Source organism: Bidens hawaiensis, unplaced genomic scaffold, assembly GCF_021521415.1.
Source record: "Bidens hawaiensis isolate Kalapana, Puna unplaced genomic scaffold, B.hawaiensis_p1.1 tig00027761_1, whole genome shotgun sequence".
Classification (NCBI taxonomy): Eukaryota; Viridiplantae; Streptophyta; class Magnoliopsida; order Asterales; family Asteraceae; genus Bidens; species Bidens hawaiensis.
In genome coordinates, this window is record NW_027505105.1 from 214657 (window position 1) to 226874 (window position 12218).

At 31.0% G+C, this 12218-nt stretch overlaps 1 protein-coding gene across 1 annotated transcript; it reads right to left on the minus strand.

The window, feature by feature from the left end:
- Positions 1-4485: 4485 nt before the first annotated feature.
- LOC143610765 (uncharacterized) lies at positions 4486-7998 on the minus strand. Its single transcript, XM_077085155.1, has 4 exons — positions 7678-7998; positions 6746-7364; positions 5577-6410; positions 4486-5000 (listed from the first exon to the last, which is right to left on the minus strand). The coding sequence occupies exons 2-4, from the start codon at positions 7359-7361 to the stop codon at positions 4486-4488; spliced, it is 1965 nt and encodes a 654-aa protein (XP_076941270.1). The 5' UTR covers positions 7362-7364; positions 7678-7998.
- Between the last annotated feature and the right edge of the window lie 4220 nt (positions 7999-12218).

Sequence of the window (12218 nt, forward strand, 5' to 3'; positions counted from 1 at the left end):
GGGCCTTACAATCCTTATCTTTTCTGTCCCCCTTTGTAGAATAACTTGACCCCAAAGGCTAAAGGTTAATTTAAACAGTGTTGTAGAAACCGATAATCGTTAGTTATTGGGGTGGGGATTAGAAGCTAATCAGATCATACTATACTGTATAGTTTTTAGTTCATTTTTATATGTGATTTTTAGTTTTATATATGCATAAACACATTTTGTTCGGAAATTTATTGGAATCTCTCTGGAAACCGTCAATTTTGGCCACAACCTCGTCAGGAAAAGCTGAGTTTGATTGATCCTAATTTTGGCTGGATCTGACCATTGGCCGATTTGCCTAACATTAATCGATACGGTTAGGACTAGCGATTAATCGGGGATTAGTCAGGGCTTAGTCGGGATTTTACAACACTGAGTGTAAGGATTTAAAGTTGCATGTTGAGGTTCTATGATTTTACTTTGTAAGACTGATGGGTATGTGTCATTTCCATCCTTTGAAGAGTTTTACGTAGACAATCCCTCCTTCACCACTCCCCCCCCCCCCCGCACGCGCGTCCCCATTGATTACTCATGATGGGATGCGCATGACCAATGGTGGAGTTGAATAATAGAGGAAAAACTGTGTTGGCACTGAGGTGGCGTAGGCGTGACGAATGATAAAAAAAATAAGGAGAATGAACCATGACACAAAGCCTAACGAGTTTAGGGTCTAAGACAAATGTGTGTTAATTTTTTCTGTTAAGTTGAAGGGTATTTTAGTAATTTAATATCTAAAGGACTAATGATGTAAGTTACTAAGATTGTTTGATAGTTGAGGCTTGAGGGACCGATCAAATATTTTACAAGAATAGTATCACAGTTCACATCTTTGTATGTTCATGTAGGATAAGTTGACACATAATTATTTTAATTGCCATCTAATTTATAGCTAACTAGTTTTAGAGCCCGTATTACACACGGGATAATTCAAATTATAAAATTATAAGTAAAAAAACTAATTACATAGCGTATATAAAAAAAATGCATTACATCTATGCTTGTATCTTTATAATGTGTATATAAATTGATTTTATTTATATCACAAAATGATTTTTTTAAATGAACTTAATAAAAAAAATGCATGTGCAAAAACGTACCCGATAATGCTTCTTTCTATTGAAAAATTCATTCTCGGTGCCATATATGTATAATTGAAAGACTTTTAGTTATGAACCAATTTTGGAAATAAAGTTTCTTATACGATAGTAGTTCTACACACTCAGCCTAAATACAAAAGGAGTGTTACCTTTATTGATATATTTATCAATTTACCACTCATCAAAGGAAAGTAGAACATTAAATTGTAACAATGGATGTTCTTTAAAAGCTATGTTTTTCTGAGCTACACCATAAAAAAGATTTTGATAAGTTTCAGAGGGTTTCTCGGCTTTGTCATAATGACAACATAAAAATAACATGTTAACCCATTCAATTTTGTGAATATTCATTTGAGCATAGTTATGCATGGCATGCTTCCCATACAACGTTCTGATCACCATTGAAGGAAAAACTAATGTTGACATAAATATTTCAAATTTGATAAAAGCTAGAAGCATTGATAGGCATGAGGTTGGCACGTCGAAAGTGTTCGCAATCTTTTCTTATATTTTAATAGTTGAGGGAAAAATAGTCAATTTTCCAAATCTCGAACCTTTTGATTATTTCAAAAAATACCCGTAAAAATAAATTTGAAACCCGAATCATATTTAAATTTCTAACTTTCATACTTTTAACATTTTAAAGTCAACACTTTGAACCCATAACAAATTTGACGATAAATCTATTTTGCATTCTCAAACTTTTAAAAATACTTAAAATTTTCATTTTTGACCCGTTACAAATTTTAACCTAAATGCAGTTAACTTGTACCAAACAATCAATTTACCAATTTTTGACCCATAAAATCAAATTTAAGTTCCACAAAAAACCTGAAACAATTTTCATTTCAGAAACATGATTTGTTGTTGATTTTTGAAATTTACCAAGTATTTTGAAATATATAGTAAAATAATATATTAATATTTATATTTATAAAAATATATAGATATTATAGTGTAATATTTATATGAGTCATTATTGATTTATTACATATATTAGGTATATTAGTTTTGGAGAAAAAAAATTATGAGAATTAACCAAAACATAACAAGGTTCATATTTATTTTACTTTATTAGAATAGGTAGATAAATAAGTAACTGGTTGTGTCACATATGAAAATTCTATGAACCCAAGATATCTTTTCATATTTCTCTTATTTCACCACTTCGTATTTGTGTGATCTTTGACTTCAAATATATTAAATCATTAACCAAAATATCAAATATTTAATTACGAATATTTAGGAATTATAAAAAGATATTTTCAGGTACAATATTACAAACATTAAAGCATAATAAGATAATACAGGATAAGATATTTTGCGGTGTGTTACGTATAGAATTATGTAACGAAAAAGAACAGAAAGTGTTCACTTTCTAAAAAAAAGTGACATTCACAAGTCATGTGGAATTGTGGAGTCATTTTTATGACTAATAAGATGAATATAGATCTTAAAAGACTTGTGCAAAACAACAAAACATGCCACCATACATAGTTTACCACACCTATGCAATGGACCCTTACATGTTTGTCGCAAGACAATGTAGTTTTTGGCCACTAATTTATGATCCACATTCATACCCTTTTTCCCATTTTCAATATTAAAATATCCAACAAATTAGTATATATACAAGAAATCTTGATTTTTGATGGTATGATCAAGAAACTATAAGTACAAAGAATCTTGATTTTTAAGGGTAAAATCAAGAATAATGTTGGAAGGAAAAGCATATGTGAAAGATACAGATATGCAATTGAAGATGCAAGTTCATGCAATGGATTCTGCATCACAAGCTCTTGATATATATGATGTTGTTGATTGTACCTCTATTGCTGCATACATCAGAAGGTATCTTTTATGCTTAAAGACTCTTTTTTAGGATATTCGACTTTAATAATTCGAACTTTGTCCGACTGACTGGCGTTAAGCCAAATTTATTATTGTTAAAAAATAGTTCAGTTCATTTAGTTTTGTTAAAAAAAAGTGGTTCGGTTCGTTAGTTTTTGTTAGAAAAAAGTGGTTCGGTCTGTTGATTTTCTTAAAAAAAAGTGATTCGGTTCGATTATTTTTGTTACAAAAAAGTGGTTCGGTTCATTTCTTTTGGTTAGAAAATTTTAATTTTAATTTTAAAATATTTTTTCACCACATAAGCAGTCCAAGTCACTAATTTTGCTACATCATCGTACACATCATCAAACACTAACGGAATCTAACCTCGTTGGCGGCCAATAGGTCGAAACTTGGGATTGTTGTGGTGTATTTTTAAAGTTTGACTTAGCACTGGTTAATGAGAAAGCCTGGATTATTAAAATCCGATAACCTTCTTTTTTACTATTTTCATTTGTTATTTATGCTTAATATTTTTGATTAATTTGTGGGTTTTTGCTGAATTTGTAGGAATTTGATAGGGTTTATGGTGGTGGATGGCAATGTGTTGTGGGCTTAAATTTTAGTAGCTTTTTCACTCACTCAAAAGGGTCTTTTATTTATTTCTCATTGGAAACACTCAATTTCCTCATCTTTAAAGGTGCTGCTTAATAGTTAATGGTGCTTATTGATTTCTTTAATAAAAAACTAGTTTTTTTTTTATAGATTTTGAATTGATTGTTCAAATCATTGGAGAATCTTACATTTGTACTATGTTTGATTTACTTAGTAGAAACCAATCTTTGTGCATCGAATCATTGTGCTGTATCTATACATAAAGTTAAGGTGTATTGGTTTTATTAATTTCAACAATTATTTTTTTATCTTTGTCGGTTCTAACTAACGAATTGGCTGATAGCGATCTCACATTTTATCATATTTGTTCCTAACGGTCCTCGACTAATAAAATTCTAACGCCGTTGGCTGCAGGTCGCCGTAAAAACATTTTTGGCCGGAAAACTAACATTTTTTTTCCGAAAAACTCAACATTTTCGTCCCAAACATCTTTGTAACATTGGAACGTACCTTTAGGAACCTTTTTCAAGTAAAAAGCCAAATTATTGAGGTCGCCAGAACCCCAGAACCATCGTCAGAATCGGTTGGTGGTGCTCAAGTGGTGGTGGTGGTTGTATTCAGGTTGAGTTTTCTGGCAAGAAATATAACTTTTCCGGCCAAACGCGTTTTTCAAGCGTCCAGTGACCTACAAGTAACGGCGTTAGAATTCTATTAGTCATGGACCGTTGGAAACCAATACGTTAAAATATGAACCAAAGCTAGAATGATGATATATTTTGTAAATATTTCTAGATTTAGATTGTGATATACAAAGCTTACAAAACAAAACACAAGTCACTAGAATGTATCTACTAGAAATTAGTAACATATTTTTTTTTTCATTTTATTAGCTACAAAACATGATCATGCATAATCTCTACACAAATCTACTCTTCTTGCTAACAAGTTCCAAAAGCATTTCATCAATTAATCTGCTCAAAACCAACTTCTCCAAATCCAAAACAGTTTCCTCAATTTCATTTACAGTACAACCATCTTTCCAGCCAGTCGTACCCCAAGTTCCACACGTCGTAAAACTCAAATCTCGTTCCAGCATTACCGAAACTGTGTCTGCATCATAACTCTGCATAGAAAACTTGCTGTAGTTATTTAAAGTTTCTAACTTTTTGATAATATCCTTAATCAACTGATCCTCAGATATGCTGCATATGAACACCCTTGATGAAAAATTGCATCTTTGATTTTCGTGCTCCAAAAACTCGTTTATGCAGTCGTGAAAAAGCTCGGAATTCGCTGGTTCGGAGTCTTGAAAATCAGTTATAGTTTTCAAGATTCTTGCTTTTTGTTCATTGGCATAAGAAGCACTATTTTGTTGTTGATTGTTTCTTGTTTTAGCTTTATTGGGAGATTGATGTCTCGCTTTTTTAGTTGCTGCACAGAAAAAAATCAAATCATATCATATCAATATTAACGGTGCACAGTAACTTATCGACGCTGAAAAACTATAACTTTGTTTTCAATAGGATCGGTTTTGTCATTCAAAAGGGGGTGGCGACGCAGCTTGTTGCCTGCTTACCTGCCTGACTGTAGTAATTGGATCATTTTGTTCACTTTGAATGAAAACTGACCCATATGGTTTATTTATGATAAAAAAAAAGAATTTACTTTAAATTAAATCCTAGGAAATTTAAATGTTTTTTTCTAGCTTAAATAATTTGGTTAAACAAAACAAGAATATAAATCAAAGTTGGCTACATTTTTATGCAATTGGCCCGTTAATTTACAATTTTATATCGACGCCGAAGAACTGTAACTTTGTTTTCGCTAGGATCGAATTTTATGCAGCTTGTGCCTGATTACCTGCCTCTTTATTGTAATTGGATCCTTTTGTGCTATAAATGAGATCAGTTATTTAAAAAAATTATTTACTTTCAAATGCTTATATCAAGTTATCAAATAAGAAATAACTAAGTATGAATCTTTATGATGATTATGCATGTGATTTACCTTTGATTGTAGCTTCAGAATCCCGAGTTTCTTCCGGATTGGTCAACGCATCTTTGACCGGCTTTTCAGTCTTGATGTTCTTCATTTGATTCCTCAACTTGTTGGGATTCAACTGAACACTTCTTTGTGGATTCACTTGCTTCAAAGAACCGTTTTTCGATACTAAACTTGTAGACTTTGCATTGTCAACCGGTTTTTTCTTAACCGGTGGCGCCATCTTTTGAATCTTGTCTATCTTCTTTTCAACTTCTTGTTTTCTTTGTGGTTTTTTGACAACGGAAACCGACGCTTTCTGTTTATTATTCCCTTTATTCTTGACACTTATATCTTCGGTTTTCGCCTTTTCTTTATGAAGCTTCCTCATTGGATTATCATAAACTTTAACTTGGTGATGATCGGGACCTAAACGTTGAGGTCTCACCAAAACAATCGGCGATGCATCATCCATGAACCGTTTGCTAGTTTGTTTGACTTCTTGCTTATTACTTCTCAAAACACCTTTATACTGCATCATTATAATGATTTCATCTAATGACATATGCTTGCGGTCCGATTTCTGAACGAAAAATGATGGCTTTTTAGCATTTGGCAAGTCAAAATCCAAAACGGGCCTCGTTTTGCTACTAACGTCTAATTGTTTTCGGGGCGGCTTCGAGGGAAACTCTTCTAAACCCATGAGTTTCGCAATCAAGTTTGACCCTTTTGACTTTTCCTCTGTAGTCCTTGATGAAAAAGACTCGGAAGAAGTGAACTCGTGAGTCGAATACATCATTGAAGATGATATGCTTGAGCTTGTTGAAGCTATATCAGAAGATAATTGCAACTTCTTTTTACCTGCTAAATATTTTTTTAAATATTAAAATATACTTTAAATTTTAAATTTTTTAATATAAATTGAAGAAAAACAACCAAACCTGCTAAATAAATTGTTTAAATTTATTAAAATATTATTCAAATTTTAAATTTTTAAATATAAATCGAAGAAAAACAACCAAACCTGCTACATAAATTGTTTAAATTTATTAAAATATACTTCAAATTTTAATTTTTTAATATAAATTGAAGAATCACAACCAAACCAACCAAACCTGCTAAATAAATTGTTTAAATTTATTAAAATATACTTCAAATTTTAAAATTTTAATATAAATTGAAGAAAAACAACCAACCTGCTAATGCTTCTGAGTCTTGGCTTGTAAAAACAGTTTCTTGAAAACATTTATTTGGTGGCAAAAGATTTTGTTTCGAAAGCCCTTCTTTAATCACTTCTCTAAGCTCAGTCAAGCAATCTCTTGATGACCCATTTGCAAATTTTCTGTCTTTTTGACAACCCGAATCGTAAAGTGTAAAACTTTCAAACCGATCCGAACCAAATCCGCTATAATTATCTTCACTTTCTTTTTCTTGTTTCTTCTTGGAATATGGCATACAAGAACCTTCTTGCAATTTGCCAAGAACAATAAGAGACTCTTGAAGATCAAGAGCCCCTTTAAGCAAATCTTTCGCGATATCTTTTGGTTGACTTTTGAGACTAACCCCCTTTGACTTTGACCATGAATCAATAGTTTGATTTAGCTTCTGAGTCCCATTTTTCACCTCAAGAAGAGACATTTTTTCCTTATCTTTTAAACTCTTTGAATGTGTTTCCTTTTCGGGGTTTCGAGACCTCATCTTTTTAAGGCCCGTTTTCGATATTCTAATAATTTTCCCTTCAGCCACACCTCTTGGATCTTCACAAGTGACAAATGATCTGTACACAACTGATCTCAGGCTTTCTTGAGGCATATTCTGTTTACAAAATAATCAAATTAAGAGAAAGTCAGAAACTTTATATAATATTATGAAAAATCCCATTTGGGCTACATTTGTAGCTTAAAATATCATCAAATTTTAATCCAAAAGACCAAAACAAGACAAATTCAAAGAATTTGTCCGGCTTAATGCCAAACAAGACAAAAGCATAATTCAAGAATCATCAATCACCATCATTAAAGAAACAAAAAAAATGTAATCTTTACATACAAACAGATCTAAACAAGAATCCAAAATAAAACTAGAAACAAACTAAGTTAAACAAGCAAATAATCCAAAAAAAGAGTACCTTTTTAAGTGTTTATTTTGCTACAACAAGCAGTAACCAGTAGCCAGTAACCACCATTGACCAAATCCAAATTATGTCTCAAATGTCAATAAAGATTGCTAAAAAGACACACCCAGATGAAAAAAAAGTGAACTTGAGGTACAAAAACAGCCATTAATGAACTGTGAACACCAAGATTGAGCTTTCTTGATAGTTTGGTAATGAGATCCACACATGTAAAGCTAAAGGGCAGGTGAATATTGACTTTTTAGTGTGAACCCACCTCTAAAAACAACTTATTGCACCTACTAACACCATGAAAACAAAATCAAAAACCAAAAAAAAAAATGCAAGAACAGAGTGTTGAAAATCAAGATTATGAATCTTGGAACTTGGAAGTAAGAAACAGTGTAAAAAAATTAAGACTCTAAATGAATATAAACAGTAAAAGGCTAAAGCTTGATGAAACTTTGACTTATTGCTGTGAACCCATCTCTAAAAACAGCTGATTACACCTACTTCACCATGAAAACAAAATCCAAAACAAAAAAAAAAGCAAAAACAGAGTGTTAAAAATCAAGATTATGAATCTTGGAACTTGGAAGTAAGAAACAGTGTAAAAAATCAAGGCTTTAACTGAATATAAACAGTAAAAGACTAAAGCTTGATGATTCTTGGCTTTTTGTTGTGAACCCACCTCAAAAAAAAAAAGCAAAAACAGAGTGTTAAAAATCAAGATTATGAATCTTGAAAACTTGGAAGTAAGAAACAGTGTAAAAAGACAAGACTTTAATTGAATATAAACAGTAAAAGACTAAAGCTTGATGAATCTTGGCTTTTTGTTGTGAACCCACCTCAAAAAATCCAAAACTAACAAAAGGAAGCAAAAACAGAGTGTTAAAAATCAAGGTTATGAATCTTGAAACTTGGAAGTGAATGAACAGTGTAAAAAGATCAAAACTTTAATTAGAATAAACAGTTAAAGACTCAGGCTTGATGAAGTATGGTGAAGGTAAGAGCAAGTTTGGAGGTAAAGCAACCAATTTGATGAGAAATTGATTGCAAATTGAAGAAATGGGGGCAAAATATGGTTGTATGTTGAAGTAATATGAGCATGAATGGTTAAAGAATATTATTATGTGATTAATGTTCATCCCAAGAAATATACTTCCTTGAGAAGAGAGATAATTATTTGCATAATAATGATGTTATTGAAAATCTAAAGATTGTGACTTTTCGGATTTTACAATAATTGTTTTATTTACTGGTGTATTATTTTTTTTAACAGCTAACGATTCTTTAAATGGACTACTGGTTAAATTCATCGTATTTAGGTACACTTGTTTTTTGATCCGTGAAAAACACTCACCTAAGGCCAATGATCGTGAACACCCTGGTGAAAGTCACCTAATCGCCTAGTCTCTCATAATCACCCTGGTGTCTTTGAAACTAAATGCTGTAAGAAGGAATCGAATCTGGGTCACATGGAACATCAAGTCTCTTTCTTACGACTTCACCACTAACTCATTGGCTGTTGGTGTATTATTACAAAGTATATATATTTTATTGCAAATAACCGTTATAAATATTTTTGTTTATATTGCAAGATAATATTTTTGTTTTACATGTTCTACCAAATTTGTTATATTAAAGTCCCGATTGTATCAAAAGTACACTAAAATGTTCTCAACCTAATTTTAATATATTAAAGTTGTTAATACTTTCTTAATATCATGTAATTAGAAAAAAAAAAAGAATTATTATCTCTTAAATCGGTCAAAATAACGATGAATGTCACTTTATCAAATTTTGATAAGATTATAAATCACAAAACTTTAATATTTCAAAATTATGTTGAAAACTTTTCACGTATATTAAACGAGCTAGCTCTTTTAAAATGTGGGTATATTTGAAAAGAGAACCGAGTTTAGAGTTTAGCAAGAATGCCTTAGTAAAGTTTTTATCTGTATCAAGATCAGCAAAGTGGTTGTAACATATATATATAATATATATGAAAAAAAAAACAGTTAATTGATTTTCTAATTAACATGCTAAATTTTGGTATAAGTATTTTAGTTCCAATTGTTATGAAAGTTAATATCATCACAAGAGTCTTGTTTGGCTGAATTTAGTATCTTTTTGGGGGTGGAGCTTTAAATGTAATTAAAACCCTACCAATCTTTTGTTTGCCTCTTGTCTGTTAGACATCAATTTCAAATTCTACTTTAATTTATGATGTATTGGGCAAGTTATTTTTGAATTTGAACCTCATTTCCCAAAATATAACCATTATTGTTGGAGGTGGTAAGTGAACTAATTATGTTATGTGTCAAGATAAATTAAAATATATATAAAAAAATACTTGAAATAAAAAGACAGAGACATGAGTTTTGTTTTCGAAAAATGAGGGAACTCGTTGTCATCGTGTGTCCAAAGGAATAGGGTCGATGACGAGGGTGTGTGATGGTCATGGGCTGATGGATGCATCCGCTGGGTGGACAAGGTGATGTAGTAATGGTTGTCGGTCAATAGATGTGAGAGTTTGATGGGTTGTAAAGACTTGTATCATGCAAGTTTATAACTTTTCGGTTTTTAAAAATTATTAAATAAGAAGTAACACTTTAATAATTCAAACTATGGCATATCAATGGATTATAATTCATACAACAATTTAACAACTAACACTCCTAGGTTTTATTTCAGTCGTTAAGGATAATCTAACTTTAAAGACAAGTAACTATGTGTGTTCCAAATTAAAGTTTGACTTATTTTTATCTAATCAGGATGTTGTAATTGTTTTGAAAAGAGATTCATCATTCATGGAAGTTAATAATAGACAAATTTATTTTTTACGTTAGAGTGATATTTCTCTTGTAACAAAACTGTAAGTTAAAAGTGTTACATTGTATTGATCATATGAATTATTATCAGCCGAACACAATAAAATCTAGTTTGTCAAAAATAAAACAATACTCCTAGTTTTGTATATTTTCTAGTTAAGAATTTATAAGTTTAGTTGAGTCAAAGGATATCATGGTCAACTTACCATGGATTCATAATTTTTATAGATAATATTTTCAGTTGTGCAAGAGTATTAGTATTTCAGTATTTTGACATCAATGCACTAGTCAAAATAAAATTTTAACAAACTATTAAATAATATTAAAAAGAGTATTATATATGTCATTTTACTATACATAGAATCCGTTTCGAATACGTAGGCATGTAAATGAACTATTGTCTATGGGTGTTCAAGAAACCGAAAAGACAGATTCGAAACAAAAAAAAATTGAAAAATATAAACTGACGGTTTGGTTTTTCGTTTTTGTAAAAACCTAACTTATGGTTCGGTTTTGGTTTTGGTCTTTGCATCTATTAAGAACCGGAAAAAAACCGAACCAAATTTCAAGATTTTTATTTTTTATTTTAAGTATGTTATTAAAATATAATAAATATGCAACTCAAATATTCTTGGCTAAATGTATAATAGTAACTTAGTTAACAATCAACAAAATTATTTAAACCTAAATTCATTATTATCGGCCTAACTTTTTTTCCAACCTAACAATTTCATACTCAAATGACAAAAACGAAAATACCAAAAAAAACCGAAACCAAAAACACGGTTTCAAAAATCCAAAAACCGAAGTTTCGTTTTTTATTTGGTTTTAGTCTAAAACCGTATCGAACCGTGCCACGTAGAAACCTATGGACCAATTGATCATAGACAATAAAGATACACTATATAAAATGTACGAGTTTAAATATTATAAGCTTTGGCATGAGTCATGACTCAAGAGGTCGTTGAATAATATTAAATGAAATAGTATTTGTGGGGCCAATAAAAATAGGAATTTGTATATTTTGATACTCCACCGTTTACGGTAACGGCGCTAAATCACCGACGCTATAATAATATATATTAATATATGTATTGTTACCATATCATATCTATGCTTTGATTCGTTGCTAGCCCCATACACATTTGGTTCACCAAACCTTTTTAATAAATTGATGATGTATCATTCTTATTTATGCATTTGCCCGTTATTAGAGGCAACCAAATTGGACGAGAGCTTGTTCGTGTCTGTTTAATAAGCTTTTGTCGGGTAAATGGATGGTTCGTATATACTCTATCAAATGAAAATCCGTGTCCGTAACCGTCTATTAAGGAATTGAGTTTGTTCGTGTCCGTTTATGTTCTTTCGTTAATATTGTAAATGAACACTAAGGAACAAATAATGAATTTCAACATACACAAAAAAAAAACAAAAAAACAAAGCGTTACCTTGTTTTTCTTTTTTGAAGCCCGTAGTAATGGCGTTGCCAATAGCATTAGTGGACGAACGCTACAGAACGTAATCAAACGGATATTACCGAACGTTCACGAATACTATTACCTCATACGAACATTATAAAAAAAAGAAAAGAAAAAAAAACATCACTTGTGAAAATTGAACCAATGGCCTTTAAGTCCATAGCCTAGCACTATTTCCATTCGACCAATAAAGTCATTTTGGAAGCTGTTGTTTTAGAATAATTAAAGTATAATTATATATAAA

Bases quoted from the DNA above. Each gene is read 5' to 3' on its own strand.
- LOC143610765 (XM_077085155.1), bottom strand. From the start codon at position 7,361: ATGCCTCAAGAAAGCCTGAGATCAGTTGTGTACAGATCATTTGTCACT. The intron at 6,411-6,745 runs GTTGGTTGTTTT...AATATTTAGCAG, and splicing joins AGACTCAGAAGCATTAGCAG to GTAAAAAGAAGTTGCAATTA. The intron at 5,001-5,576 runs GTAAATCACATG...TTTTCTGTGCAG, and splicing joins TTCTGAAGCTACAATCAAAG to CAACTAAAAAAGCGAGACAT.